General features: G+C 43.2%; 2 protein-coding genes across 26 annotated transcripts in view; both read left to right on the plus strand.

Annotated features, from left to right (window-relative positions):
• Window positions 1-5,016, plus strand: part of NR1H3 (nuclear receptor subfamily 1 group H member 3) — a 30,822-nt gene extending 25,806 nt beyond the window's left edge. For both annotated transcript variants that reach the window (XM_071558560.1, XM_071558559.1), the window contains exons 6-9: window positions 59-158; window positions 1,674-1,787; window positions 2,604-2,698; window positions 3,100-5,016. In XM_071558560.1, the coding sequence (XP_071414661.1) occupies window positions 59-158; window positions 1,674-1,787; window positions 2,604-2,698; window positions 3,100-3,246 (456 nt within the window). In that variant the 3' untranslated portion in view covers window positions 3,247-5,016. The remainder of the gene's footprint in view (window positions 1-58; window positions 159-1,673; window positions 1,788-2,603; window positions 2,699-3,099) is intronic.
• A 3,403-nt stretch (window positions 5,017-8,419) lies between these two features.
• MADD (MAP kinase activating death domain) overlaps window positions 8,420-25,330 on the plus strand; it is a 76,650-nt gene continuing 59,739 nt past the window's right edge. For 23 of the 24 annotated variants that reach the window (XM_071558523.1, XM_071558534.1, XM_071558545.1 and 20 more), the window contains exons 1-3: window positions 8,420-8,509; window positions 21,598-21,790; window positions 24,600-25,214. In XM_071558523.1, coding sequence (XP_071414624.1) covers window positions 21,729-21,790; window positions 24,600-25,214 — 677 coding nt within the window. In that variant the 5' untranslated portion in view covers window positions 8,420-8,509; window positions 21,598-21,728. Of the gene's footprint in view, window positions 8,510-19,320; window positions 19,362-21,597; window positions 21,791-24,599; window positions 25,215-25,330 lie in introns of all 24 variants that reach the window. The other variant, XM_071558520.1, reaches the window with a different exon arrangement.

Below are 25,330 nucleotides of genomic sequence, written 5' to 3' on the forward strand. Positions count from 1 at the left end.
TGAATGTTGTAATGTTCTTTCCTGTTTTCAAATCAAGTATATCTATTTGTGGTTTCAGGTGATGCTGTTGGAGACATCTCGGCGCTATAATCCAGAGATTGAGAGCATCACCTTCCTTAAGGACCTGAGCTATAATCGAGATGACTTCGCCAAAGCAGGTGGTGCATTAGACAGGTGTTTCTTCCTTCCCTGTGTCTTGTGTTCTTACATATTTTCCTTTTTAATGTGGGCTGCTGGAAATAGTATGTGGAGTCAGATGAGAAGCTTAGAACAGGGCCAGACCAATAGCCCCACAAGCCATTTTTTTTGTTTTAATATGTGATAATAGCTGAGTTCATGTCTTTTTCCAGATGTGAACTTGCTTGGAAAAATTTGGGACTCTTAAGGGATTAAAATCTTGCCCACTTAGAGCTAGCAGCTGGTGTGAACTTCCTTGCTGGTAGAGTTATGATGTGGCCTTAGAGCTGTATCAGATCATAGCAATTCAAGCCACAGTCTTCTCTCCTCTGCAAGTATATCACGTGCACACTTCCAATGATGTCATTAATGTGATTACCTTTCACTCGATACAAAGTCTATACTGTGCACTGAAGATCACCACAGATTGTTCAGAAGTTTTTTCATCCCAGTATATGTCAGTCTGTGGTGATGTGATTTCTAAACTCTACGTTTTCAGGAGCTGTAAGTGTCTGTAATTTCAGATGAAGTAACACGATGAGTGTATCTTCAGTATTTCTAAAAACAAGACTTTAGCTGTCCTTCATGCGATTTTTTTATTTTTTAAATTTTACTTTTATTCTTTGAGTAGCTATTTAACCATTTAAATAGCTTTTTTATACAACTTTCCTTTTTGACACTCTTCCTGGTAGCCTTTTTTTCAGGTTATTAGGATGGCAAAAAGTAGGCAGCCAGAAAGATTCCCTCCATTTTGTTTCTCCTTTTCTCATGCAATTGTACTGCAGGAAATCAGAAAGGATGCTCTTCTGAGGGAAAGGCCTGAAGTTTTCAGGATAATTACATAGCCCGGAATGACCTGATTTGACAGTGGTCTCTGTATGTTACGGCAATAAATATCAGTGCATTCGTGCCTGACTGCATTATCAAAGGAGGTGATTGGTAGCCTAAGTCATCAGGCTCTGCCTCAGCTCTCCCAGCTTTTTGAGCTGAAGGAAATGGCATAGTTCAGAGTTCTTGGAACTGTATATTTTCAGCTCAGATAGGCTTCAGATGGATCTGGATCGTGGTATTAAAGCTTTCTTTGAAATCATGAGAGCTACTGGCTGTGAAGGAAGTGATGGTCTGAGAGTGGAAAGTGTAGATGTTGTACTTGTGGCCTCTGACCTTTTGAAGAACTTACCTGATCAGTGATGTTTTCTTCCTTTAGTTGTTGCCTAGTGATATGCTATGGGGCATTTAAGGATCTAGGAAAACCCAGAAATATCATCATTTTACAGGTCAAACCCCACTCCTCAGCCACTGTTGGTGCTCACCAGCAGTGGATGTAAAGGGAAATTTCACAGGAACATAATGTGGGGGGTTTGGGTTTTCCTGTCTGCCTGTCCTCCCCAGTCCCTGGTGTACTGCAGTGTGCTTCTTGCTGCTCACTCCTTGAGAGGGAGGGACAGAGAGGAAACAGTTATTTGCCTCACCTTGTTCTCTTCTGTTCATTGCAGGTCTGCAGTTTGAGTTCATTAATCCCATCTTTGAGTTCTCAAAGGGAATGAATGAGTTACAGCTTAACGATGCTGAATATGCACTTTTAATTGCCATCAACATTTTCTCTGCAGGTAAAAAGCCAAGGAGATCTGAGGAGCTGCAATAGTGAGTCAGAGGGCAAAGCAAGTAGAGTTAAGGCATGTCACAAGGAGAAGAGGAGTAATAGAGGGTGTACAGAGTTTAGTGATAAAGGCAGCGTGTTATTCATTATCATTGAATTTTATAGTGCTGCTTCCAGAAGAAATCAAATTCCCCACTGCTGGAAAAGTGTACAGAAAAATAAGCCAATATTTGTCTTCCTCATTTAGAAAGTGCTATTTTATTGCCCCCTTAATGTCCTTGATACCTCTCTGGTGTGATACAGGACCCATGGCATGAGTGACATCTAGTGGGCAAGTAAGGTTACTCTGGACATGAGACAGTATCGATCTAGGCCAGGACAGGGCTTTGCCAAGAAGCCACTTCTACTCCTCTGTCTTGTGCCCTGAACGATTAATTACATTTTTTCCTTGTTTCCTTTAGTTTTCTAACTGGCTCAGCTTCTGGAGAGACTTTGCCATTCACTCTTGAATAGACAGCTTCTCATTTTTTCTGTGACAGGAATGTGAGACCAAACAGCACTATGTAAGTGTGTTTGGTCTCTCTAGCCTTCCACCTCTGTAGGAGTCAAATTGGATACCCCATGTGCAGTAGACATCACTGAGAAGGAACAGTCACAGGCAACTGACATAGCTGCTGCAGTCATGGATATACCTCCCAGCTGTGCTGGGTGAATGCTTGTGAGGTTTTAGGAAGAGACCATAGGAGGGAGTGGGGTTAGGCAGGGGTGTTAAGTCCAGTGAACCTGCCTGTGGCAATCTCCTTACTTCTAACTGGCTTTTTGGCAGACCGACCGAATGTGCAGGACCAGTCCCTGGTGGAGAGGCTGCAGCACACCTATGTGGAAGCCCTTCATTCTTACATTTGTATCAACAGACCAAATGTAAGTGCCTGGCCAGAACATCTCCAGTCATGATGAGAGCTGATTTTGTGTTTATGCAGGCACAGTTCCTGCAATACTCTCTGTAACAGGTCTCTTGCTGCCTGTACTCCCATGCTTGTCCCTTCTGTGGCTCTTTGATAGCAGCTGTAATTGCAGGATTTGTGAGCAGTCATGGCCTGCTGTCCTGTATCATGCTCCATGTTTTAGCCACCCTGGAAAGTCTGGAGTTTTGAGACATGCTGTACTATTTGTGTTCTTCCACACTGAAGCCTCCTGGAGAATGCTGGCTTTAGAGGAAGTCAGGATTGTGGTTACTATAGATCATCTGTTGTGTTTTTTTGTTTTTAAACAAAGCTTTAGTGTGAATTTACTAACTGCTGTCTATTTGTCTGACTCTGCAGGATCGCCTGATGTTTCCACGGATGTTAATGAAGCTGGTCAGTCTTCGGACACTAAGTAGTGTCCACTCTGAACAGGTGTTTGCCCTTCGGCTGCAGGACAAGAAACTCCCTCCTCTGCTCTCAGAAATCTGGGATGTGCATGAGTGACTGCATGCTCCCAGAGTGCTGATGTGCTGACATTTTGCCATCTCCCAGCCTTTGCTAATGAGAAGCCAGCCTCCCCTCTCCAAAGCACTGAACCCTGGGCTGGGCATGCAGGGAGTGATGAGCCTGGGGTTTCAATGTTGTCATGAGACTATGCAGGAGGCAGCTGGGGTAGGTGAGATGGAGGGATTGGTTTCGATGTAATGCCCATACCCCAAAAGGAATAACATGAAACATTTGAAAACGGTAGAAATGAAGACCTTTCCCCCTAACTCCGCTTTCTTCAAAGTCTTTCTCTTCTCTAAGCATATGCTGAAGGTTTGCCCTTTGATCCTCTTCTTGCTGATTATGAAAATGAATTTGCAGAAACTTGCCAAAAGCTCTCAGGTGAGAGTAACCCAGCTCAAAAGGCTTCTGCAGGGTCCCCAGTGTACCTGGATCTGAGGAGCTCAGGGAAGTCAGTGTGGATGTTCTAGGGGTTTCACTGGGTTTCCTATGAATCTCTTGAATGTGCTGCCCTCTACAATGATTCCAAGAGAAGTAGCTTTTAGTTCTTTATTATGAGACTTCATCTCTAGAATTGCCCTTTGGAAAAAGGATTCCTCTAATGTGTAGTGCCCTTTGTCTAACAGGGAGGTTCCTCTAGATAGGGAACATTTGTACATCAGATGTCAGGCATAAAGTAGTGGACTTTTTGTTAATATAATGCATCACAGTTTTATCTCGTGGTTTTACGACAGTTCGATTGAGCTTTGATTTGCTAACAGCTGGAAAACTTTAGTTCTAAACAGATCAGGGCATAGATTTTATCTTTAGGGGTGAAATAGAAGAAAGATATGTGGGAAGGACTGGTACCTAGGCAACGTAGATGTGGTGGAAGGATCTTAAAAACTTCCAAGAATCTGAAGCGTGTGGTATGTATTCCAAGGTGGGTGTGAAGATGTATCAGCCAAGGAGAGAGGACACACTGCATTTAGGGAAATATGTGGGCATTGCAAGCTATGGGCTGCACAACTCTCAGATCATGGGCCGCAGGAATATTGCGTGTAGTCAGATGCACTTGCGTTGTCTTCCTTTTGCCAAAGTCTTTCCAGGGTTTTAGAGATGATAATGGGATATGGAAGTCCCTCCTGTACAAGGAGTGCCAACTGCTTTAGAAGGACACTTGGGTCTTGTATCCTTTCTTCACTTTGGGCACTGTGAGATCCACACTGGATTTATGCCCCAAGTTTTTAAGTATCCACATTCATAAGTATTCTAGAATTTACAGCAATATTTTGTCTGATGGAAGAGAAATATACTGTTGTAAAACATGTTCCTTAACATGTTCCTTATTTTCCAAGAAACAACATCTTATGGCTGATCTCAGAGATGTAACCTGAAGTATCCTGGTAGCTTGGTCTCATGAGTCTTCTCTGTCATAGGGGTCTATGTTTGCTTGCCCAGTGAGCATCCCAAGAGCATAGGTTCACATGGCTCGGGGTTTTTTTTGTTTGTCTGTTTTTTTGGTTTGTTTGTTGTTGTTTTTTTGGCTGTGTATCTGAGCGCTATGCCCGTGGTGAGGGTATCGTGTCCATTTTGCACTTGAGGTTGGTCCCCTGCCACTGGCCTTCACTCTGCACCTTTGTAAAGCACTTGTAACAATCTGTAAAATAATCTGTTGTTTTTTATAACTCATTGCAATTGCAAAAATTCTTGTTTAAATCTGTATTTTTAACTAATCTGTTTGAGAAATGTTAATGTTTATATAAAAGAATAAAGCCTAATACAGGATTTTGACATTCTCTGATGTGCTGTCATTGGACTGGAAAAGGGTGGAACAAGTTCTTGCTGTAACAAGCTCAGAGCTGTTAAGAAAGTAAATGGGAAGAAAGAAGTGGTGAAAAAGAAATAGCAGTGCAATCCTGGGCAGTTTCTTTTGGCCTCTAGGATGAGATTTGTAGCTTGATGCGCACCTTGCTGTGTGTCAGAGCTGGCAAATAGGTGAAATAGATTAAGTGCGAATCACGAAGACCATGAATTATGCATGCATCCCTCATCTTGATTTGTACAGCTGTATTCAGAATGTAACCCCTTTATTCCATGTGCTTCACTCCATTTTCTGCATACTGTGGCTCGCCAAAGTTGGAGTCCAGTGTGCCCCTGGCTGTCAAGTGGATTTTGGCAGCACCCTAGCTGATACCTCATATACTGATAATTTCTGATGTATTCAGAGGAGAATCAACAGGAATAGTTTTCCATATGCATTACCTCAAAGGGAGTGGTAGGATGGGGTAGCAGAGCTGTCCAGCATTAGCTGCTTCCTAAGTGCTTGATGATCCCCTGCCACAATGGGAAAGGAAAGTGTTTGTCAATTCATCAACTCTCAGCATGGCAGGCTATTCTGCTGAAGCCCCTGAGTTACTCTAGAGTATAAAATTTAAACTGAAATCTACTAAACCAGAGAAAGAAGGAATAGGAACGGGCTTATAGGAGACTGCAGTGAGGTATGAGGTGGGGAGTTATGAGCAGAGCTCGAGCACTCAAGTCAGCCATGGATGCATTAGAGGCTTCATTTCTAGCTTCAGTTTCTTTATTTTGAGCTGCATCTTCTTAATTTGAAGAGGAAGAACTGCAGGTAAATTTGAAGGATTTTCAAGGCACAATCTATAACATTGCTGTGGGTGGCAGCACTGACAACAGTGATTTTCCTTGGCTCTGTGTTAATGGTTTAACCCCAGTCAGCCACCAAGCTCCACACAGCTGCTCGCTCACTCCCCCACCAGGAGGATTGAGGAAAGAATCAAAGGGTAAAAATTAGAAAACTCATGAATTGACACAAAGACAGCTTAATAGGGAAAGCAAAGGCTGTGCAAACAAGCAAAGCAAAATAAGGAATTAATTCACTGCTCTCCACGAGCAGGCAGCTGTTCAGCCATCTCCAGGAGAGCAGGGCTCTATATGCACAACAGTTGCTTGGGAAGACAAAACAACATCACTCCAAATGTCCCCCTTGACCTCCTTCTTCCCCCTGCTTTATAGACTGCGTGTGATGTCATATGGTATGGAATATTCCTTTGGCCAGTGGTAGTCAGCTGTCCCTCCTGTATCTCCTTCCAATCTCTCATGCACCTTCAACTTCCTTGCCAGCATAGCAGTGTAAAAAGCAGAAAAGGCCTTGGATCTGTGTAAGCACTGATCAGCAGTAACACAAACATTTCTATATTATCATCACAATGTTCAGCACAAGTCCAAAACACAGCCCCATAGTAGCCACTGTGAGGAAAATTAACTACTCCAGCCAAAACCAGCACAATGTCTTGTGCATCCCTCTTCATTATCCTTTTTTACATTTTCACACTCTTTTTTTTAAAGTTAAAATCAGTACAGAGTTAGTATTTTGTTTTATAAAAGCTTGCAAGGCTAGCCCGGGGAGCTCAGGTAAGCAGGTGTGGGAGAACAACCTTCCTTGAGGTCAGTGACACTTTGTACTTTCATATTTGCAAAATGCTACCTAGTCTTGAGACTGAGTCCTGCTACTCTTAAGTGTCTATAGCCAGTTTCAAATTAATATTGCTGCTTTGGCCACTGTAGAAATCATAGGGTGCTTGAATTACAAGCCGAGGAAGTGTTCTCTGCTGACTTGTACCCTTATGCAACAGCTGTATTTGCTCACGATCAGTTCAGATCAACAGGGAGGAAGACAAGATGAATGTACTTCTGAAACCCCAATTCCTCTACAATAGAAAGAGTCTTAGCAAAACATCACCAGCAGGCCGAGGGAGGGGATAGTCCCAGTCTCCTCTGCACTGGTGCGGCCTCACCTTGGGTGTTGTGTGCAGTTTGGTCACTGCAGTATAAGAAAGATATTAAACCAGTAAAGAGTGTCCAAAGAAGGGCAACGAAGATCGTGAAGGGCCTTGAGGGGAAGCTGTATGAGGAGCAGCTGTGGGCACTTGGTCTGTTCAGCCTGGAGGAGACTGAGGGGAGACCTCATTGCAGTTACAGCTTCCTCGTGAGGAGAAGAGGAGGGGCAGGCACTGATCTCTGAGGTGGCCGGGGAAAGGACCTGAGGGATTTGGGTTGGATATTAGAAAAAGGTTCTTCCCCCAGAGGGTGGTTGGGTACTGAAAGAGACTCCTCAGGGCAGTGGTGACAGCACCAAGCCTGACAGCATTCAGGAAACATTTGGACAATACTCTCAGGCACGTGGTGTGACTCTTGGGCATGGTCCTGTGCAGGGTTAAAAGTTGGACTTGACCCTGTGGGTCCCTTCCAACTCAGCATATTCTGTGATTATGTGAATATCAAATCAACTATATCACCATTTTGTGCCTCATAAATTTAGGTATTTTGAACTACTGGGTTATTTGTGGTGCTTTTGGTTGCATTTTATTTTGGTAATTTTCGTTTTCTTAATATATGGATTTGTTTGTGCAGTGGTTTATAGGAGCTTGGAAGGAATGTAAAAAGCTGTATCTCAAGCTTTTAATAACCAAATTATCTTATAATAATCTTATGAAGGCTGTAGCAAACCAGCAGGTAAGTAGCTCAGTACGGTGGAAGCAGGGCCGGGATGCTCTCGCTGCACCCCCGTGGTGTGTTCCTGCTGTCTCCCTGCTTGTGGTGTGCCCCTGTTGTCCCCAGTGTGTCCCGGCAGTCTCGCTGTCCCCAGCGTGTCCCCGCTGTCCCACGTGTGTCCCCGCTGTCCCTCTGCCCGCGGTGTGTCCCAGTGCTGTCCCGCTGCTCGCCGTGTGTCCCCACTGTCCCCGGTGTGTCCCCGCTGTCCCCCTGCCCGCGGTGTGTCCCGGAGCTGTCCCGCTGTCCCCGGTGGTCCCCGCTGTCCGCCTGCCCGCGGTGTGTTCCCGCTGCCCGCGGTGTGTCCCCCTGCCTGCGGTGTGTCCCCGATGTCCCCGCGCTGCCCGCCGTGTGTTCTCACTGTCCCCGGTGTGTCCCCACTGTCCCGCTGTCCCCGCTGTCCCCGGTATGTCCCCTCTGTCCCGCTGCCCGCGGTGTGTTCCCGCTGTCCCGCTGCCAGCGGTGTGTCCCCGCTGTCCCCGGTGCTGTCCCTGCTGTCCCCGGTGTGTCCCCGCTGTCCCTCCGCCCGCGGCTGCAGCGCCCCCTGCGGGAGGCTGGCGACACGGCTCCCCCCGCCTGGAGGGCAAGTGGTTCGCTCCGCCGCGCCCTGTGTGCCCCCCCGACGTGGTGGTGGCGCGTCCCGCTGCTGGCGCTCGATGCGGAACTGGCCGGGCGGGCACAGCGGCGGCGGGGCCGGTGAGCGGAACAGGTGAGCGGGGCGGCCTCGGGGCCGGGGAGCGGGGCCGGGGAGCGGAGCCGGGGAGCGGAGTCGGGGAGCGGGGCGGCCTCGGCGCCGGTGAGCGGGGTGGGTGAGCGGGGCAGGTGAGCAGAGCGGCCCCGGTGCCGGTGGTGCAGGCGGCGCGGTGCGTGCACATGTCAGAAGCGGAGCCTGCCCCACCGCCGCTACGTGTGGGTCGGACTGCCGGCCGTGACCCACACCAGGACAGCAGCCGGCGGGGCCCCCGCGCCCGCCCCGGGCTCCGCCGCAGCCGCCCGCCCGCCTCGGCGGGGATGCTCGGCAGCCCTTCCGCAAGGTCGCGGCCGGCGGCGGGCAGGGGTCGGGGCCCGTCGCTGCGGGGCAGCCCCGCGGGGCCGTGGCGGGGTCTGGCGCCGGCGGCCGCGGGGCTCGGGCGGGTGTGCGGCGCAGCCCCCACCGCCCTCGGGCACGGCCCCGCGAGGCGGCCTCGCTCCCTGCCCACAGCGAGCGGGCAGGATGGCCAGGGAAGGGAGAAGGCAGGCGCAGGGCGGACCGATCCCCTTGGAAGGGGAGAGGTGTGCAGTCTTGTGAAGGGGTTGCTGCGGTAATGTGAATGGAAAGGTCCTTTTACTCCTTGGTTGGTAAACAGCAGATCCTGTTACTCCCTAAGACAATAGAATAGGAAATCCACTCTGTACTGGGTGATTTCTTATGAAGTCACCTATAAATCAAGAGCACTTTCCTTTTAGAAATGGGTGTCACCACCTTGCTGTGTTGCTCGCTTTTATTGTCAGGCGGAGGAGGGGAGGAAAGCTTGGTCTGTGTCGCTGTTTGTGTGGAGTCACGATAAAGAAGTGCTTAGAGAAATGATAAGCCTTGGAGGAAACTGATTTGTTGCTTTTCTTCTCTCCCTTTCCCCCCTGAACTCACCCATAGACCACAGTTTTCAGACATACCCAAAATAACGTACATTATAAATTTGCAGCCCTATGAAGATGAGTTAGAACTGTGATCTAGCAATATTTTGTGATCTCCCTAGGCAAGCCAGCCATTTTCTCTACATCCAGAGCAACTCTGGGTCAGCATTTCTGTTGGTGTGCTCGCAAGTGTCCTTGCTGTGCTCCTTGCAGCATCAGTTACCTGCAAAAAGGATGCTACTTGTAAATAGAAGCAAGGGGAGGGAAGATGGATTGTGGTGTCCTCAGGGTCACGTAATCAAACCAAAGTCATCCAAATATAGGTTATTTGGGAAGCGTCTCTATTTTTGGACTTTGTGCTGCTTGACTGTTTTGGATGTGCACAAGAAGTGCTTGCTGTTTCCAGCACTAGTGAAAATCTGCAATATTGGCACATCAGAGATAGAGCACTTCACATCCAATAATAGTCAAAATGCAGTTTTTGCAGGATCTCATCTGGCCATCACATCATAGCATGTTATGTAACACTGAATTGATAGATCATTCCAGCTATAAAATACTCCTTTTGCTTTACTGTGATATTGTTAGAAAATGCAAAGCTCTTGGATGCAATTTAATAGGCACTGGAATTAAATATACACTCCTTAAATATTTTACTGTGTGCTTAATAAAATGCAAACTCATCATCAAGTCTATAGAATGCTTTTTTTTGAAAATAATATGGATTTGTCCTCACTAAAAGATCTTGTACATGCCTGTCCAGTGGTGCTGTAGTTGTATTGCAAGTGTGGACCGTTGTGTTCTTATCGAATTAAAAGGTTTCCAACTGTAAGCTTCAGAGTCCTACTGCATTAGTTTCCACACTGTTGTTTTTAAAGCAATTATCATTTCATGGATAGGCAAAAAGGAAAATAATATCCTCACTGAAAGAATGTTGTCCATTCATAGCAAGTGCCATGGCCAAGACAGTTTCATGATGTATTTGTTATGTGCCAAAGCCATGAATGGTAGTGAACCAAAGGCTGTGCAGCAACTGGCAGTCTTCTAGTTTTAAGTTTTCATGGAAAAACATAAAGTAAATATACTAGAGGTCAAACCCCTTCTTCAACCTCGACACCATTCTGTAACTGTTGAAAGCAGACAGGGTGTGTATGTAATAAAGTCTCACTTCAGTCTATTTCAGAAGGATTTTGGAGTTGGAAAGGTAAGGTCTCAGGTCTTACTAAAACATGTGTTCATATCATCTTCCTAAATTAAATTACTGTTGGCTTTGATTTTATCTGTGTTGGGGCAAGGGGCACAGAGGCTCATAATTTTTCCCTCTTATGTCAAACTGTATTGAATTTTTAAGTTCTGTATAGACAGAATATACTAGGCACACCTCTGTCAGGTTGTTCAGTCTGGTCTGGTTTAGATCTTCTGTCATCAGCCGGTTGAATAACCAAATATTTATAACAATTCCTGGTATTAAATTAGCAAGTCACAAGTACTGCTAAGTTTTAAGAGAATAAATCTCCACAGTTTTTGTTTTACAGCACTTGAGTGAATAGATTTTCTCTGATACTCCATTCTAGATACATTTGTTAGAGTAATTACTTTTTTTTTTTTTTTTGAGGGAAAAGCATACTGGAGAGATTTAGTGTGTGAGAGTGGGTAAGAAGTGGTGTAAAATGTAGTGTCTTGCCTGACATTTCACACCCCGTTTCTTAACTAGGTGGATAGTGTCATCATGCTCACAAGATGGTAATTGATACTTTTTTGTTAAACTTTAGTAGTACAGAGTTGAATGTTTCACTTACTTTCCATTAGGAAAGGATTGGAGGCAGGAAATGCATAGGTTACAACCCAGATTATTTGCTGCAAATGTCCTTTGGCCCTGTTGTGCCTGTATTTAAGATATACTGCATTAAATTTCTGGGCAGTCCCTTAGCAGAAAGGCTTTGATGTAGTTATTCAGTGCAATCCTAGAAAATACAGAATACAGTCTGGCTAGGGATTGGCAGCAATGAGGAAAGGATTTAGAAAAAAGAATGAAAGAGCTTGAGAGGTAAGATTAATATCACGTCCCCAGCTGGAACGGCCTGCATCTATCTCAAGGTATAAATTTTCATGAAGTAAAAGCATTGTCAGTGACCTCAGTGAGGACCCAAGACACAAAGTGAAATAAAAATGAGCAGCATGAGGCATCAATTAGAAAGGAGTGTTTTTAGTGGGATTGTCTGTTAATCTGTAGAATAATTGTGATATTTCTTTTGAAGACAGAATGTTTTGCTGCTTTTCCTTCTTCACCTTGAGGCCTGTGAACAACTGATGTTGACCTACTGTTCATTCTCTGTAACTGAACCTGTGTAATTCTGCTGGTCTTTGCTCTGTTGTCTGAGCTAGAAAATAATTTTAACGCAATTAACTTCTCTGTCACTGGAGGCCTTTAAACCTGTCACAACCAAATGAAAATTACTGTTGATGATTGACAAACATGCTCCTGTTTTGTCTCTTGGAACTGGAATAACTAATTGAAATCCCAAACCCAGCAAGCTCTGAAGAACTTACCCATGTACTGCCAGATGGGGAGACTGCCTTTTGGTGCAGAAACCACTGAGTTGTGAGAGGTTGTGCTTCTCTTAGGTCCCTGCTACTAGCAGGACCCTTATAGTAATTTAAAAGTTAGAAGTGCTGCTTGCATATGCCTGTATTACCTAAGCTGAGGCATTTCTCAGGCTGTGTTCCTCGACATTGCAGGTAAATAAAAGACTGTTGTGTTTCTGGGTCCTTGTGAGAAATAATGCACCAGTAGAGCAGCAAGGAACAAACTCATGATTTTCTGTTTCTTCCACACCCTTCAATATTTCAAAGCAGCAACATCCCTCAGGAAAGGGCTGGTCAACATGTTGCCTTTGACATATCCAGTAAGGTTTGTCAGATCTTTAGGGTTTTTTCATTAACTTCTAAACGGTTGTATTTGAGAGAATCAGGTAATTAATTTTTTTACACAGAGGGCAAAGATACGCTACTGTTGAATTTGGTATCTGATGACCTTCAGGAACTACATGTTATCTTTTGAGCAGAGCAGCCTTTTTTCTTAATCTGTTGCTTTTCTTTGTGTCTCATTTGCCAGTTTGGTACCATAGTTGTGTCCTGCTTCCCATTATGTTCTAACTGAATTGCCCACTGACAGTATTAAACATTTGATTCTCTTCTTGCCTATGGCTTTGGCACTGGCTTGCCTGGATCTGTGCTTGCCTGGGTATATTGTACTTGCACTGGAAAGGCCTTTGTGCCCATTTGCATGTCATCAGGAGGAGAGGAGTGCTTTTTGTGATAAAGATGATTAAGAGTCAAACCCCGTTTCCTCCAGGATTGCTTCACCCACACCTCTGAGCCTCTCTGCTGCCATGTCTGTTCCACTTGATGGCAGTTAAACTGGACTCTGCTGGAGCCACGAGCTGGGCACGCCTCTGTGCTCCAGGTCACCTGATTTCTGCCTCTGTGCTCCAGGCCACCTGGCTTCTACCTTCTTTCTCTCACTAGTCTTCAGCCATATCCACCAAGCACTGTATGTGCCCTCCTCCCTTTGCTGTAGCGACTGCCGATGTCTAGAAGGTCCTCTCAGGACTCCTTTTTCTGCCATTTGCTGCCTTGAACAGTTGCTTGAGGTGGTCCCTGTCCCTTCTTCCCTCTGATCTTGCTTCCCCCAGTGTTTACGTATGGATGAGTCTGCCAAACACGAGCTTCTCACACCCCAAAGCTCTTGCAGAGAAAAAACCCGGGCTTGTCTCTTATATTTCCTTGCCATTTTGACCAGCTGGTACTATGATTTGTCACCAAAGTTAATAGTAGGATTGGACTGAGTGAAGGAATTTGTGACCTTCCACAGTGTTGATGAGTAGGAGAAGGTGTGTAGAGGGAAGAAATAAGAAGGCAGGGAGCACATGTGGGGAGACAGGCTGAGTGTTCCTAATACGAGGCAAGGCAGATGTGAGGCTCTGAGTTCTGTGGTGCTAACAGCAGCCTGAGAGAGGCTGTATTATTTCAAGCACTTTATTCTCCTGGTCTCATTATCCTGAGCAATGTTTCGGTGTTTCCACACTGTTTGTGAGTGTCCCGCTTTTCTGTCTTATAAATGGCTGGAATTTATTGTTGGGATCCCAGTGAGCCTGTCATTGTCCCTGTGTGGTGGATCTCCAGGAAATAGAAGTGAATGTGCCCGTGTTGGGTGGTGGTGGCAGCATGAGTGTGTCTCCTGCCCTATGGCTGCTTCCCGTGGCTGCCGGAGGTGCTGTAGCAAGGGAGACCACTGAATAATTTAGCAGTTGCAGCTGCATCCAGCGGTTCTCTCAAATGTCACATGTTTTATTGTTTTCCTGTTAATTTTTCATGGCTGTACATTTGCACTGTTTGGCTTTTGGAAAAAACCCTTCTGGTGCCTGGATTATGGGAACTGTGGCCTGCTTCTCAGAGAACTGGGAATGGAAGCATCTTGTGAGTGCTCGGTCTAGGCTGCAATCAGAAGCAGCAACAAAGTTTCTTAACTCAAAGCGCAAGCCAAAATAGCTTTGGTTTTGGGGTCATTGTGTAGGTTTTGGCTTGCCCTTCCTCCCCCTCTCCCCCCCACGTCTTGCAAAGTGTGTGGGTGGTTGCTACTACAGATTTGAGAATAAATGAAAAACTGATGAGGTAGAAATAAGTGAGAAAGCTCTCGTATTTTGTGATGGTAAAATTTCACAAGGAGCGGCAAAAAAGGACGGACTTGAAAAGACTGAAGGATAGGGAGCCAAACGTCCTGTGTTACTGTTCTCTTGTGCAAATTGCTGGAGATTATTATTAAATAAAGATGATTTTAAATTCAAACAGTGTAGAGCAGGAGAACCAGCCAGATTGGCAGAGGGGTTTTATGCCAGAATTTGTTCTATAATTCCATAGTGAGTGGTGCTCTGTGTGCCGTGTACAATGGTCCTGCACAGGGAGGATAACAAGAAGGATATTTCAGGCAGTAAAGGAGGGGAGGAGGATAAGGTCTTCAGCCTAAAGTGAATTGTGTGAAATGACCTAGGGCTAAGGCTAAAATCTGTCATCTCTTTCCTGTTAGACAATGGAGTATTGTAAAAGTGTATGCTTTTCCAGCATTAATTTATTGTTGATGGTTTTTCCCCAGAGTGTAATAGAATAAAATGGATAACAGTATTTACATACTGTTCTTTCTCACATGCTTATCTCTTATTGCTCATTCAAGGCCCCAGTCTTGATTTTTCTGCTTGGTTTTCAAATACCTACTGTAGGTACAACTGTGCCTCTGTGGGGCAGGTGCTGCTGGAACCACTTCTTTGCATTTGCTGCTGCCTGCAAGTGCCTGTTAGGGTAAGCACACCTTGCACATCCTTTTTGGGCAAGACTAAAGGAGCAGCTGCAGTGCATGTCCGTGCAAGCATCCTGTGGGTACCTGGGTAAGTGGATTTTGTCAACTGGAGTTGTTACTCAGCTTTCCATGGATAATGATGACTTCTGATATTTTTACTATTCATGGATATGGGAAGCCTCAGTGACTGGCAGGTGTTTATTTAACGTGTTGCAGATACTACACTATCATCTATTTTGGGGGCCTGCAGGTGCCACGCTGAGTATGATTCAGTGTTGGCTCCAGGCAGTCCTCGTGCCTGGGTGAAGCTTGTTTGTAGTGTGGGCAGCGCTGGGAGCTTTGGTGGTGGAGCAGAGGGGGTGGAGCGCTGCAGCTGCTCTATAAATATACCCCACAGGCTAAATTCTAGGGACTAAAAGATTGGGTTGCTATGGTGATTGATCTGAATCAGATTACCTGTGGGTCTGTTTTCACAGCATGTGCATGTGTGGTGACTGCGTGATCTTGCATGTACAGCAGGCGGCTTGAGCCGAGCATTTGGCTGGAGCAGGAAGGCGAGAGGAAACAACGCGGAAGGACCGGCATATGGCAGGGGCGGGGAAACCTGGCACTATAGCAATCGTGAACCTGAATCAGTCCAGCTTCACTCTGTGATGCTGCAAAATAGGTTTCTGTCTGTATGGCATGATACTTCTGTTTGTGAACTAACTCTGGTCATGCTCAGTCTATTTGTCGGCATCCCTGTCCATGTTGCCTCCATTTTACTCTGGAAAACTGATGTGGAGGTTGAAGATGCTTGGATGTGTCAGTACTGTTTTCAGAAGGCAAAGAGATAATATTATGTAGTAGGAAAGGAAGAAATCTTTAAATTATTATAATTATTCAGAAATACTTCAAATAAAGTCTTCTTACATATTACCAAAAACTGTTTTCACAATTCATTCTTTAATTTTCTTTAATCTGATTAATTCTGTCCTTTTCCTCCAGCTTTATGGATAGATGGAAAGTGGAGATGGTTGGGATGCATCTGCTGTTTTATCCCTAAGGAACTCTTTCTGATTGAAGTGATGCCCGTGCTGTGGGGAGGATACTTTTGGAATCTGCCTGCAGTCCTGTTCTCTGCTGGATGATTTCTTATGCTTGGAACTATCCTGTGGCATTTCACATAGCCACACCTGTATTATAGACTAACCATACTAGATAAATATGCCGTTGTCTGTATTAGACATGCTTGCAATGCTTTGAAAATGCCTCTTTTTTTTTTTTTTTTTGTGCCAAAGTGCTAGTATCTTTTCAGGTGTCATAGTGTTGACATGCACTGCTGCATTGCCAAGGTGGATGGTAACACATAAAGCAGCTGCACCAGTATAGCACCAGTCCATCCAGGTCTGATTTGAGAAACTGTTCCATGTTCTGTCAAGCTCTGGAGAAGGAGGGACTGTTCTCATCTGTGCTGTCCTCTGTGTTTCTTGTGTTGGTAGAAACACTGTATTATCTGGATAATAGGGATAATGAGCTTCCTAGAATGTTGCATATTTTTAAGTATGAAACTATTAACAGTGTTTAATGTTAATAGAGGTGCTAAGCAGAGAAAATGTAAAATGGATCATGGGGAAAAAAGGACTGCTTGTCTGCTCCTTTAAAAGCTTAGTACAAGCAAAAATAGAATGTGCTTACCAGAGATAATGGCTGGGATCATTTGAAGCATACTTGGAAGAAGTAATCAAAATTTCAGTGGCAAAGACTCTATAAAGATTATTAAAATGTCTAAAGACAGGTCAAAGCTATGATGAACAGTTCATATTGTGCTTCAAACTATGTTGATTCCAGTTCTCTACTGAGTGAAATGAAGCTCCTGTGTGGAGGTTGGCTGGTCCTGAGGCACATATTTCTCATGCTTAGCAGATAGGTCAAGGTGTGTGATGTGAGAAAAGGAAACATAAATCAACCCAAAAGCAGGCATTGAAACTTCTGGCCCTACTTGTGTTTGTTTCAGCTTTCAGTTTAGTCCGATTGGTATGGATCTTGAGTTCACAGTAAACAATACACTAAGGTCAGGCACAGTGGGTATAGATTGGAATGGAGTAAGACTGTCTTGACTGAGAGTAAACAGAAATTCAAGGACATTTTAGAAATAAAAATTGAGTTCCTTTTGGGCATGGTTGGAAATCTGATATTTTGCAAGGTGAAAATGAGCAGTAATTCATGTGGCTTCTGTCCTGTAATTTGTTCATGATTTTCTCTTTTTTCTCTTACAAATTAATGTCCCACTGTATGTTCTTTACACAGTCAGCGTGCAGATTGAATTGCGCAATGCTGATTTATATTCTAAAGGTACCCATGCACTGGTGAGCTGTGCCATATGATCCTTGTACCAGATAGAGGCTGGAGATAATGGAAGCAGCAGCCTTTCTGGTAGCATCCTTAAGTGTGGAAGAGTTGCAAGGAAACCAGAACTTAACATCTGCCTGTTGGGAATTAATCTGTTGTCTTCATATCCTTTTTGCATGCAATGATGAAAGTACCTGCTGACTGGCATACAGCTGAGTGTAAGGCTGTCTTTCAAAGCTGGCAGCTTCTGTGTGGCAAAAACAACTGCGAGTGTGGTGGGATGACCTTGGCTGGATGCCAGTTGTCCACTGAGCCACTTTATCACTCCCCTTCTCAGCAGGACGGGGGTGGGGGGAGAATAAGATGGAAAAAACTTGTGTGTCAAGATAAAGGCAGTCTAATAAAGCAAAGATTGTGTTCATGGAAGCAATGAAACCCAAACAATTTTATTCTTTGCTTTCCCTAAGCAAGTGGTGTCTGGCCATTTCCTGGGAAACAGAGCTTCAGTTGGCTTGGTGGTTCTTTGGAAGACAAGTGTTGTAAATAATGGATTTTCCCCCTTTCTCATAGCTTTTATTGCTGAGCAGATACATGGTATGGAATATCCCTTTGGTTTGGATTGGTTGTCTTGGCTGTGTCACCTCCCAAAATCTTACACAGCCCCCCAGCCTACTGATGAGGGGGGAATGTTGGGGAGACAGTCTTGATGCTGTGAGAGCACTGCTCAGCAGTAGCCAAAATGCTTGTGTTACCAACACCTTTCCAACTACCAACACACAGCACAGCACTGAAAGAGCTGCTGTGGGGAAAATTAGCTCATCTCAGGACAGTCAACCAAGTTGTGTTAACAGTTAGTCATATACAAGTTAGTCTTTGACTAAATTACTAAATTAGCTTTGTGTCTAGAATAAAAAGACACTTAAAAACCCTTGAAGACTCCAAGGGATAGTTGAAACAGGGTTGCTGCACAATTCATGTCTCTCAGGACTGATGTAGGGTATTGGTCTGACACAGATGGTTCTAAACTGATAAAAAGTCTGCTGTGGTTCTTTCATGCTGCCATATCCATTCTGTGGTGTGGTGCTTTTCATGAGTGTGTGTGTGTTTATATAGACTTTTATTTCTGTGAGGACTTTAAATTGCAAAATACCATGCAGACTGTCCTCTGAGAGGTTGTGCTACAACCTAAAATGTGGATGTTTCTTGGGGAATTTTGAAATGCAGAGTAGTGCCAGCAATAGATGTGTTTGTTGTTTTGAACACTCTTTTCATATCTTTAGTTACTGGTAGGCTGTGGGTTGATGCTGGTTCTGGCCTTTTGTCTTTACGTCCAGGCTACTGTGCCAGCTTTTACTAGTTCGTGAGTATTGCTGACAGCTGCTACAGTGTGTGGGTGGTGTTAGTTCTCACCAGCCCGTTCACCATCCATATAAGTGCTTATTTAAATTATGGTGTTGTCTGATACGTGAACTGTTTGTGCAGTATGTTTCTGTGGTGGCCTTCACTTTGTTTTTCTTATTTTCTTGAGCTGAAGTTATAGAAAGTCTCAAGTGCTGCTTCAGTATCCACCCTTCAAAGGGATGGTTCCAGTATGTTTACAAAGAGAAGCACACTGCAGAAGACCTTTTCAGAAAAAACAGCCTTAAAGCAGCTTGAAAGAGAGAAGAGGTTTTGACACTGATATATCGAACCTTGTTCCATCTCAGAGTCGAGATAATATCTCAGTTCAGGTCCAAATGCCAACATGAAAGAAGAGACATTGAAGAATCTCTTCATTGTTTGATCTATTTCTGTCCTAATATACTTAGTCTATAAAATCCAGAAGGTAGAGGAGAGATGATAGCAAGCAAATCTCTGAGAAAGAAACTACTTTACTTCTGTGTTGCCTGTAGTGATCTTGTCTGTAGTTCTGTGGGCATACCATATTCGATCAAGTGTTCCAGACTCCCTTAACTGCTTGCTCCTACCTTTTCTTTGTGCCTGCACAAGCATTGTTGGGGCCACTTGGTGAACCAATTCGAAAAAACCCCTAACCTAGCAAGAACAAGTGGCAGGGGAGGAGAAGGGAGTGTGTTAGTTTTAGTCCATATCAATTTGACAATCTGTGTCACCGTGTAACTGCTTCAACACTTCTAGTGGCACAGAGAAGGGAATGACGCTGGCCTGAAAGCAGTTCTGTCAAACAGGGGGCAGGACTTTGATGGCTGTATTGCTTTATACAGGTTATGAGCTGTGGTGTCTGATTCCAGCCAGGAGCAGGAAGGTGAGTTACAACAAATATGGATACAGTATTCTTTAATGCTGTTACTGAAAGGTAAGCTAAGGCTGTGGTCTCCAAGCCTCTCAGTTAATCTGTAGTCACTGCATATGTCTTTTCTTCTCTGTAAATGCATTTTGCTTTCTCCACCTTCACTGAGGGGTAGGGTAGTCTTGGTTATAGAGGAAGAACATGTTTGGTTACCACTGAGTCGCAGAATTTCCTCAAAGTCATACTTCTAGGTTACATCCTGGTAACTATTCCTGTATCTGTAAGTGAACAGTTTCTTCCTCAAAGAGCTCTGAGTAAAGCTATTTGGAAAGAAAACAAACTGGAGACAAAAGGGTTCACTTGATCATCCCAACTTCATCTTGTTCCTCTTGAGTTTATCTACGCCAAGATATTTGTAGAATATCAGTGATCAAAAGCTTTTCCAGGACAGATTCTATAATATTTTCAATAATGCCATTAAAATGAAGAAACAGGAACTTTGCTTCCTGTGTCTGTATTTTCTCTGTTGTTCAGAGAAGGTAATTTATAACAGTATTGCTGCTCAGAGAAGGTAATTCATGGTGCTGTCACTTAGGAGCCTACAGGGATTATGACTGAGGATCTGCTAAAACTGCGGATACAAATGTGGGGGTTTGTATACGTGAGGATTGAAGTTTTTTCAGGTTATTATTCCGTAATTATTACTTACTAACTAGTATGGTTTTCCTTTTTTTACAAGGCACATATGTGCTTTTTTTGTGTGTTTTTGTTCTTGCTGGTATTTGGAAGGCTAATAAATAAAATTCCCTAGCTTTGTTCCTGGAATGTGAAGGGCTGGGAAAAACCCAAATATGTTGCTAGACTTCGAATATGACTTTGAGATGCTGACAGTTGCAGTGCTTTTAACTAACTTTTGGTTGTGAATTAATGAGAGAAACATCAAGAAAATAGCCTGATTTTGCTGTGATTTACAGGTTGTTAGTAAATCTGTTACACTTTTGTGCAAATAAAATAAAAACTTTATGCCGCAGAACCAAAATATTTTAGTACAGCAATAATAATTTTCTGAATTCTATGATAACCTTAGGATGGAAACATGAACTGAAATGGAAACCTTACTCTGAATATGGCCCAAAAGGCAATCAGTTCAAATTTTTTGAATATGAAAATAACTCTACTGATACTTTCATTGGTATGCTCAGTAAGCCTGTAGCATACTTTGAACATTTCTGATATTTAGAGTTTCTGAGAACTTTCAGAGAATTTCTGTTTTCAGATTGCTTTCAAACATAGGTGGGGAACATTGCAATGTAGAACTGTATTACTTCCTAAGATTTTTTCCCCTCCTCTTTCTTTCATGAATTCTATGAAGTGTAAATGGTGGAATTGGAAAAAAAAATATTTTAAATGCTTACTGAGTTCTAGATATCTATTAAGCATAATTATTGACAAGAAATACTGCTGCAATTAAATACAAGTTGTGCCAAGAGGATCTTTCTGTTATAAAGAGAATTAGCTATAGGAGATATGGGTATCAAAAGTAAGTGGTGAAGATATACAAAATAAATAGAAACATAGTGAAAGTAAGTGTATACCTTACAAGAGACAGTTTTGCTGTTGCAAAGGGAAGTTCTGTGGAACTGCAGTTCTGTATCATCACAAAAATAGTGTTAGAGATCACAGTCATTGGGGATCGTGGGGATCATTCTTGCTGTAGGCCACTTGCAGGTGTGGGATGGTGAAATACATTTTATCAAACTGGATTATTGAGTTCTCTTGACGTTACCCCTTCTGTTTATCACACAGCTAAAGTTTTTTCTTCAGTCATGTTTAAATGTACAGTGTTGCCAGTTAAAGCTCCTTTCCCAAGCACTGTAGGGATCTCATGGATTTGCCTAAGTAACATGCAAGCCACTTCATGAGTAGCTCTTTGCTGGTGATGCTGCTTTGTTTGTCTGTGTTTCCCTTGGAACAGAATCACAGAATTGTTTAGGTTGGAAAAGACCTCTAAAATTATCAACTCCAACCAGTAATTCTTGAGATCCTCTTGTTCTTTTTTGTATGTTTTTCAGCTCTGTTTTTGTGGGCATGTGCTGTGGTTTTATACTTATGAAGATAAGAGATCTGTGGATGGCCATGACTGCACAGAATGTTGAGGCTTTTGGGGAATGTGATTAAAGTAATGAAGTTGCTTATGTGTATTTGATATTCCTGATTGTGCTTTTGACATTCTTGCTTTTCTTGATTATAGATTGGACTTGCCAGATTGTTTCCAGCAGATTCTGCTCCCCAAGGCAGTCGATCACGGTTGATGGAATAACTGACCCCTGGATAGATGAACAGAAATTCCCTGAGATGACATAGGGAGGGGCATCAAGGACAATGGTGCAGAAAAAGAAAATCTGTCCTCGGTTACTTGACTATCTTGTGATCATTGGAGCCAGGTAATGTAAAGGAGTCTCAGCAATGCTTTTGCTTGGGGATTAATAGGTTCATGTCCATTGATGAAGCCTGGCCTGGTGGTGAGGAAGTGCTGTCTGAAATGTGTGCAGAGTGCTGCCCTAAGTGGGGAGCATGTACTTGGGCCAGGGCACTTTTGGAAAGATACCAGTGCAGTCCAAATTTCTTGATTTGTGGTCTTTAGACTTCTTTTCAAGGGTATGCAAAGGGTGACTAAGAAAAGACAGTTTATGTATCATTCTTTATTAGCCAAACCGTGTCTGAACTTCTGTGCTTCTACTGGCACCAGGACAGAGGGATTCACAAATTGAAAACACTGAAAGCTAAATGCAACTAAAATACTAATTTTCTTTTAATTTTTCTACTAGTAATATACTAGTAGTAAAATACAACTACTTTTCTAGCTTTTGAAGTGTGGTCTGTAAACTCAGCTTGAAAAAAAATACATCTGGAACTTGCTTTATTTGGCCATTTCTCCCTCTAATACTTACTTATCCTCATAGGAATGGCATGAATGCTCTCAGTGTTTTCAAGTCTTATTAACTATGAATATGTAAAATTCTCTGTTTATTTACATAAGGCATGTATGAAATGTGAGGTTGATGTGTGTTCTTTTTGTCAAATACACAGGTACTCAGTAGATGTTACTTTTCCTTATTCAAAGTTTATGGAGCTCCTTTCTGCAAGTCTGTGTAATGGGTGTATCCCAAAGTCTTATTTTGCTTTCATTTCTAAGTGTCAGTGGTTTATGCACATCAGCCTGTTGCTTAACCTCTTGCTTTCTTTTCAGAATACTTTAAATGCAATATTTAAATAGGCTAAGTGGAGGAAAAGACATGATCCTAACTAATGGATATTTTATTATTGCATTTTATGGACAGAATAATTAAATAGTTTAATTACTTCTTACTGTCTGTAGGAAAATAACCAACTTTTCCAGATGTGTGTTATTGACTAGAAAAAGGAGGAGGAAATGTCAACTACTTTCTCCAGTGGCATTTATGATATCTGATGTTTTCACTTGAAGATTTGCTGGTATCACTTTTGGACTCCTACAGTTCTCTTGCCTTTTGCCAGCCTGTGGGAGCTAAACTGCTCCTGCTCAGAGGTCTATTGTCTCATTAGGCATTTCAGCAAATGCCTATGATTAGAGGTGGAGCTGACTGAAGTAGCTTCTACTGCACAGTCCTCAGGAGCTCCATGTGGCTTTTACAGTTATGTTTTGTTACCCACTGTGCACAAATAGCAATGCCTTTTGGAACTGTTCCCTTTGATTAGATGCAAATTCTCTCAATGTCTGAGAAGGCTCTGAGAAGGCTCTTTTTTATTACTGCAAAAGCATGAAGTGAAGATATATTCACTGGTAGTTAGTTGACGTCATTTTTTGACTATTTACTGTGAAATAACTCTCTAAACAGTACCAGCATTATTTGATATTTGTTCTTCAGCAGATGATGCATTAGTAGTGTCCACTAACATACAAAAATTTTTAGTGTTTTCCTTTTTATTTTCATACAGTATTTCAGTACTTAACTATACAGACAGTATAAATCTTGTTAACAATCTATGCTTTATTATAAAAGCATTTTTACTTTTTTAAAAATAAAATACTAGAGTTAGTCAGCAGAGCTATTTGCACCAGTTTCTATTATAAATTATGAACATTCTATTACTCCTTTTTTGCTTTTTTAATATCTGTTATATGAGAAAAACAAGTGTCATTTGTATTTTGAAAGTGCCAAATCTACAGTGTCAAAGTGAAAAAATATCCCATAGGGAAGTTATGGTGGAGCCAGGTCTCCTGTCTTCCATTTAGTAAACATGATACTAAGTGCTAATTGTTTTAGAAAAAGATGAGAGATCAAACTATAGCAAAGAGGTCAAACCAAAGAGAGATTGCTCTGGGAACAAGTTTTTCTTCCTTTGCTATGTGGATCTCATTCTATGTCTCTAGCTATAGAGTTATTCAGTAACTCATGGAAAAGTAGTGGTAGGAAAGTGGTTAATACCTTGAAAGAACTTGTTCTTCTAGTGAAAAATTAGGAAACAACAGTATTGCCTTTCTGTCTTTGTGTCCATTGGTGATTTGTGGTATAAAGATGAGTGCACCACAGTGTTAATATGTCTGCATGTTACACACAGCTTTTATAGTAACTTACACTTTAAATCCAACCTGAAAATCCAACACAGAATTATATATATCTATGATTGCTGTGACTTCTTAATGAAATTTTTTTAGGATGAGGTTCATATCACTCCACCATTCATCTGAGTTGTTTCTTTGTAAATTCTTGTTTTCCCATTTAGTAATTGATACTGGATTTTCTCATTTAATTTTTCATCTTGTTCATAAATAGCTGAAATCCAGAAGCTTTCCCTGTGACTGCATATTTGGAGAGGGACAATGTATTTCCTACCAGGATGTTGCCCAGAGACCTGTACAGTTAAGTTAATTTTGAAAGTCAAAGTCAGGGAAACATGACAACATAAAGTTCTCCTGGGAACAACATACTCCTAAAAGTCCTTTTCTTGGTCAAATTTGAACAGGCTCGTTAGTGGGCCTTGATAACGATGGTATAGCTTAGACTTCTTTACGTAACCTTTCTGCCTTGTGCTAGTGATTGAGCATTGTGGACAGTGACTGAGAAGCTGCACTTTCCCCAGATAGTAGGAGAGAGAAGAAACAAAGATGAAGCTGAGCCCACAGGCTCCTGATGTGTTAGTAGGAAGTTCACAAAGGTTTTGGTTGTCACTAGTCAACAGTGTATGGTTTCTTATTTGCTTTCTTTGTAGGCACCCAAGTAGTGATAGTGTTGCTCAGACTCCTGAACTGCTACGACGTTACCCTCTAGAAGACCATGCAGACTTCCCTCTACCGCCTGATGTTGTGTTCTTCTGCCAGCCAGAAGGATGTCTGAGTGTGCGGCAGAAACGCATGAGCTTCCGTGATGACACCTCCTTTGTCTTCACCCTCACAGACAAGGATACAGGTGTAATTCGCTATGGAATCTGTGTCAACTTCTACCGCTCCTTCCAGAAGCGAGTACCTAAGGAGAAGGGAGAAGGCACAGGGGGGCATCGAGGTCGGGAGGGACAGAAGATCCCCAAATCTGGGGATTCATCAGCTCCTCAAGAGGAAGTGGGCACTGAGAGTTCAGAGAGTGGTTCTTCACTGCAGGCTCCAAGTGCGGAGTCTACCCCTGATGTGAACCGATCACCGCGCAGTAAACGTCTGGCCAAAGGCAGCCATCGCTCTCGGAACAGCACTCTGACTTCTCTGTGCATTCTTAGTCATTATCCCTTCTTTTCCACCTTTCGTGAGTGTCTCTACACCCTCAAGAGACTTGTGGACTGCTGTAGTGAGAGACTGTTGGGCAAGAAGTTGGGGATTCCTCGTGGGGTGCAGAGGTATGTTGAGAGGGAAGAAATAACTTTTTGTTCCTCCTGTTTGTGTGCAGGGCTGCAGTTGTCTACATGGCAAATCGTGTCTGCAGGTATGGTTGCAGAAGCAGCCTAACACCAAT

The sequence above is a fragment of the Pithys albifrons genome, chromosome 6 (assembly GCF_047495875.1).
Source record: "Pithys albifrons albifrons isolate INPA30051 chromosome 6, PitAlb_v1, whole genome shotgun sequence".
Classification (NCBI taxonomy): domain Eukaryota; kingdom Metazoa; phylum Chordata; class Aves; order Passeriformes; family Thamnophilidae; genus Pithys; species Pithys albifrons.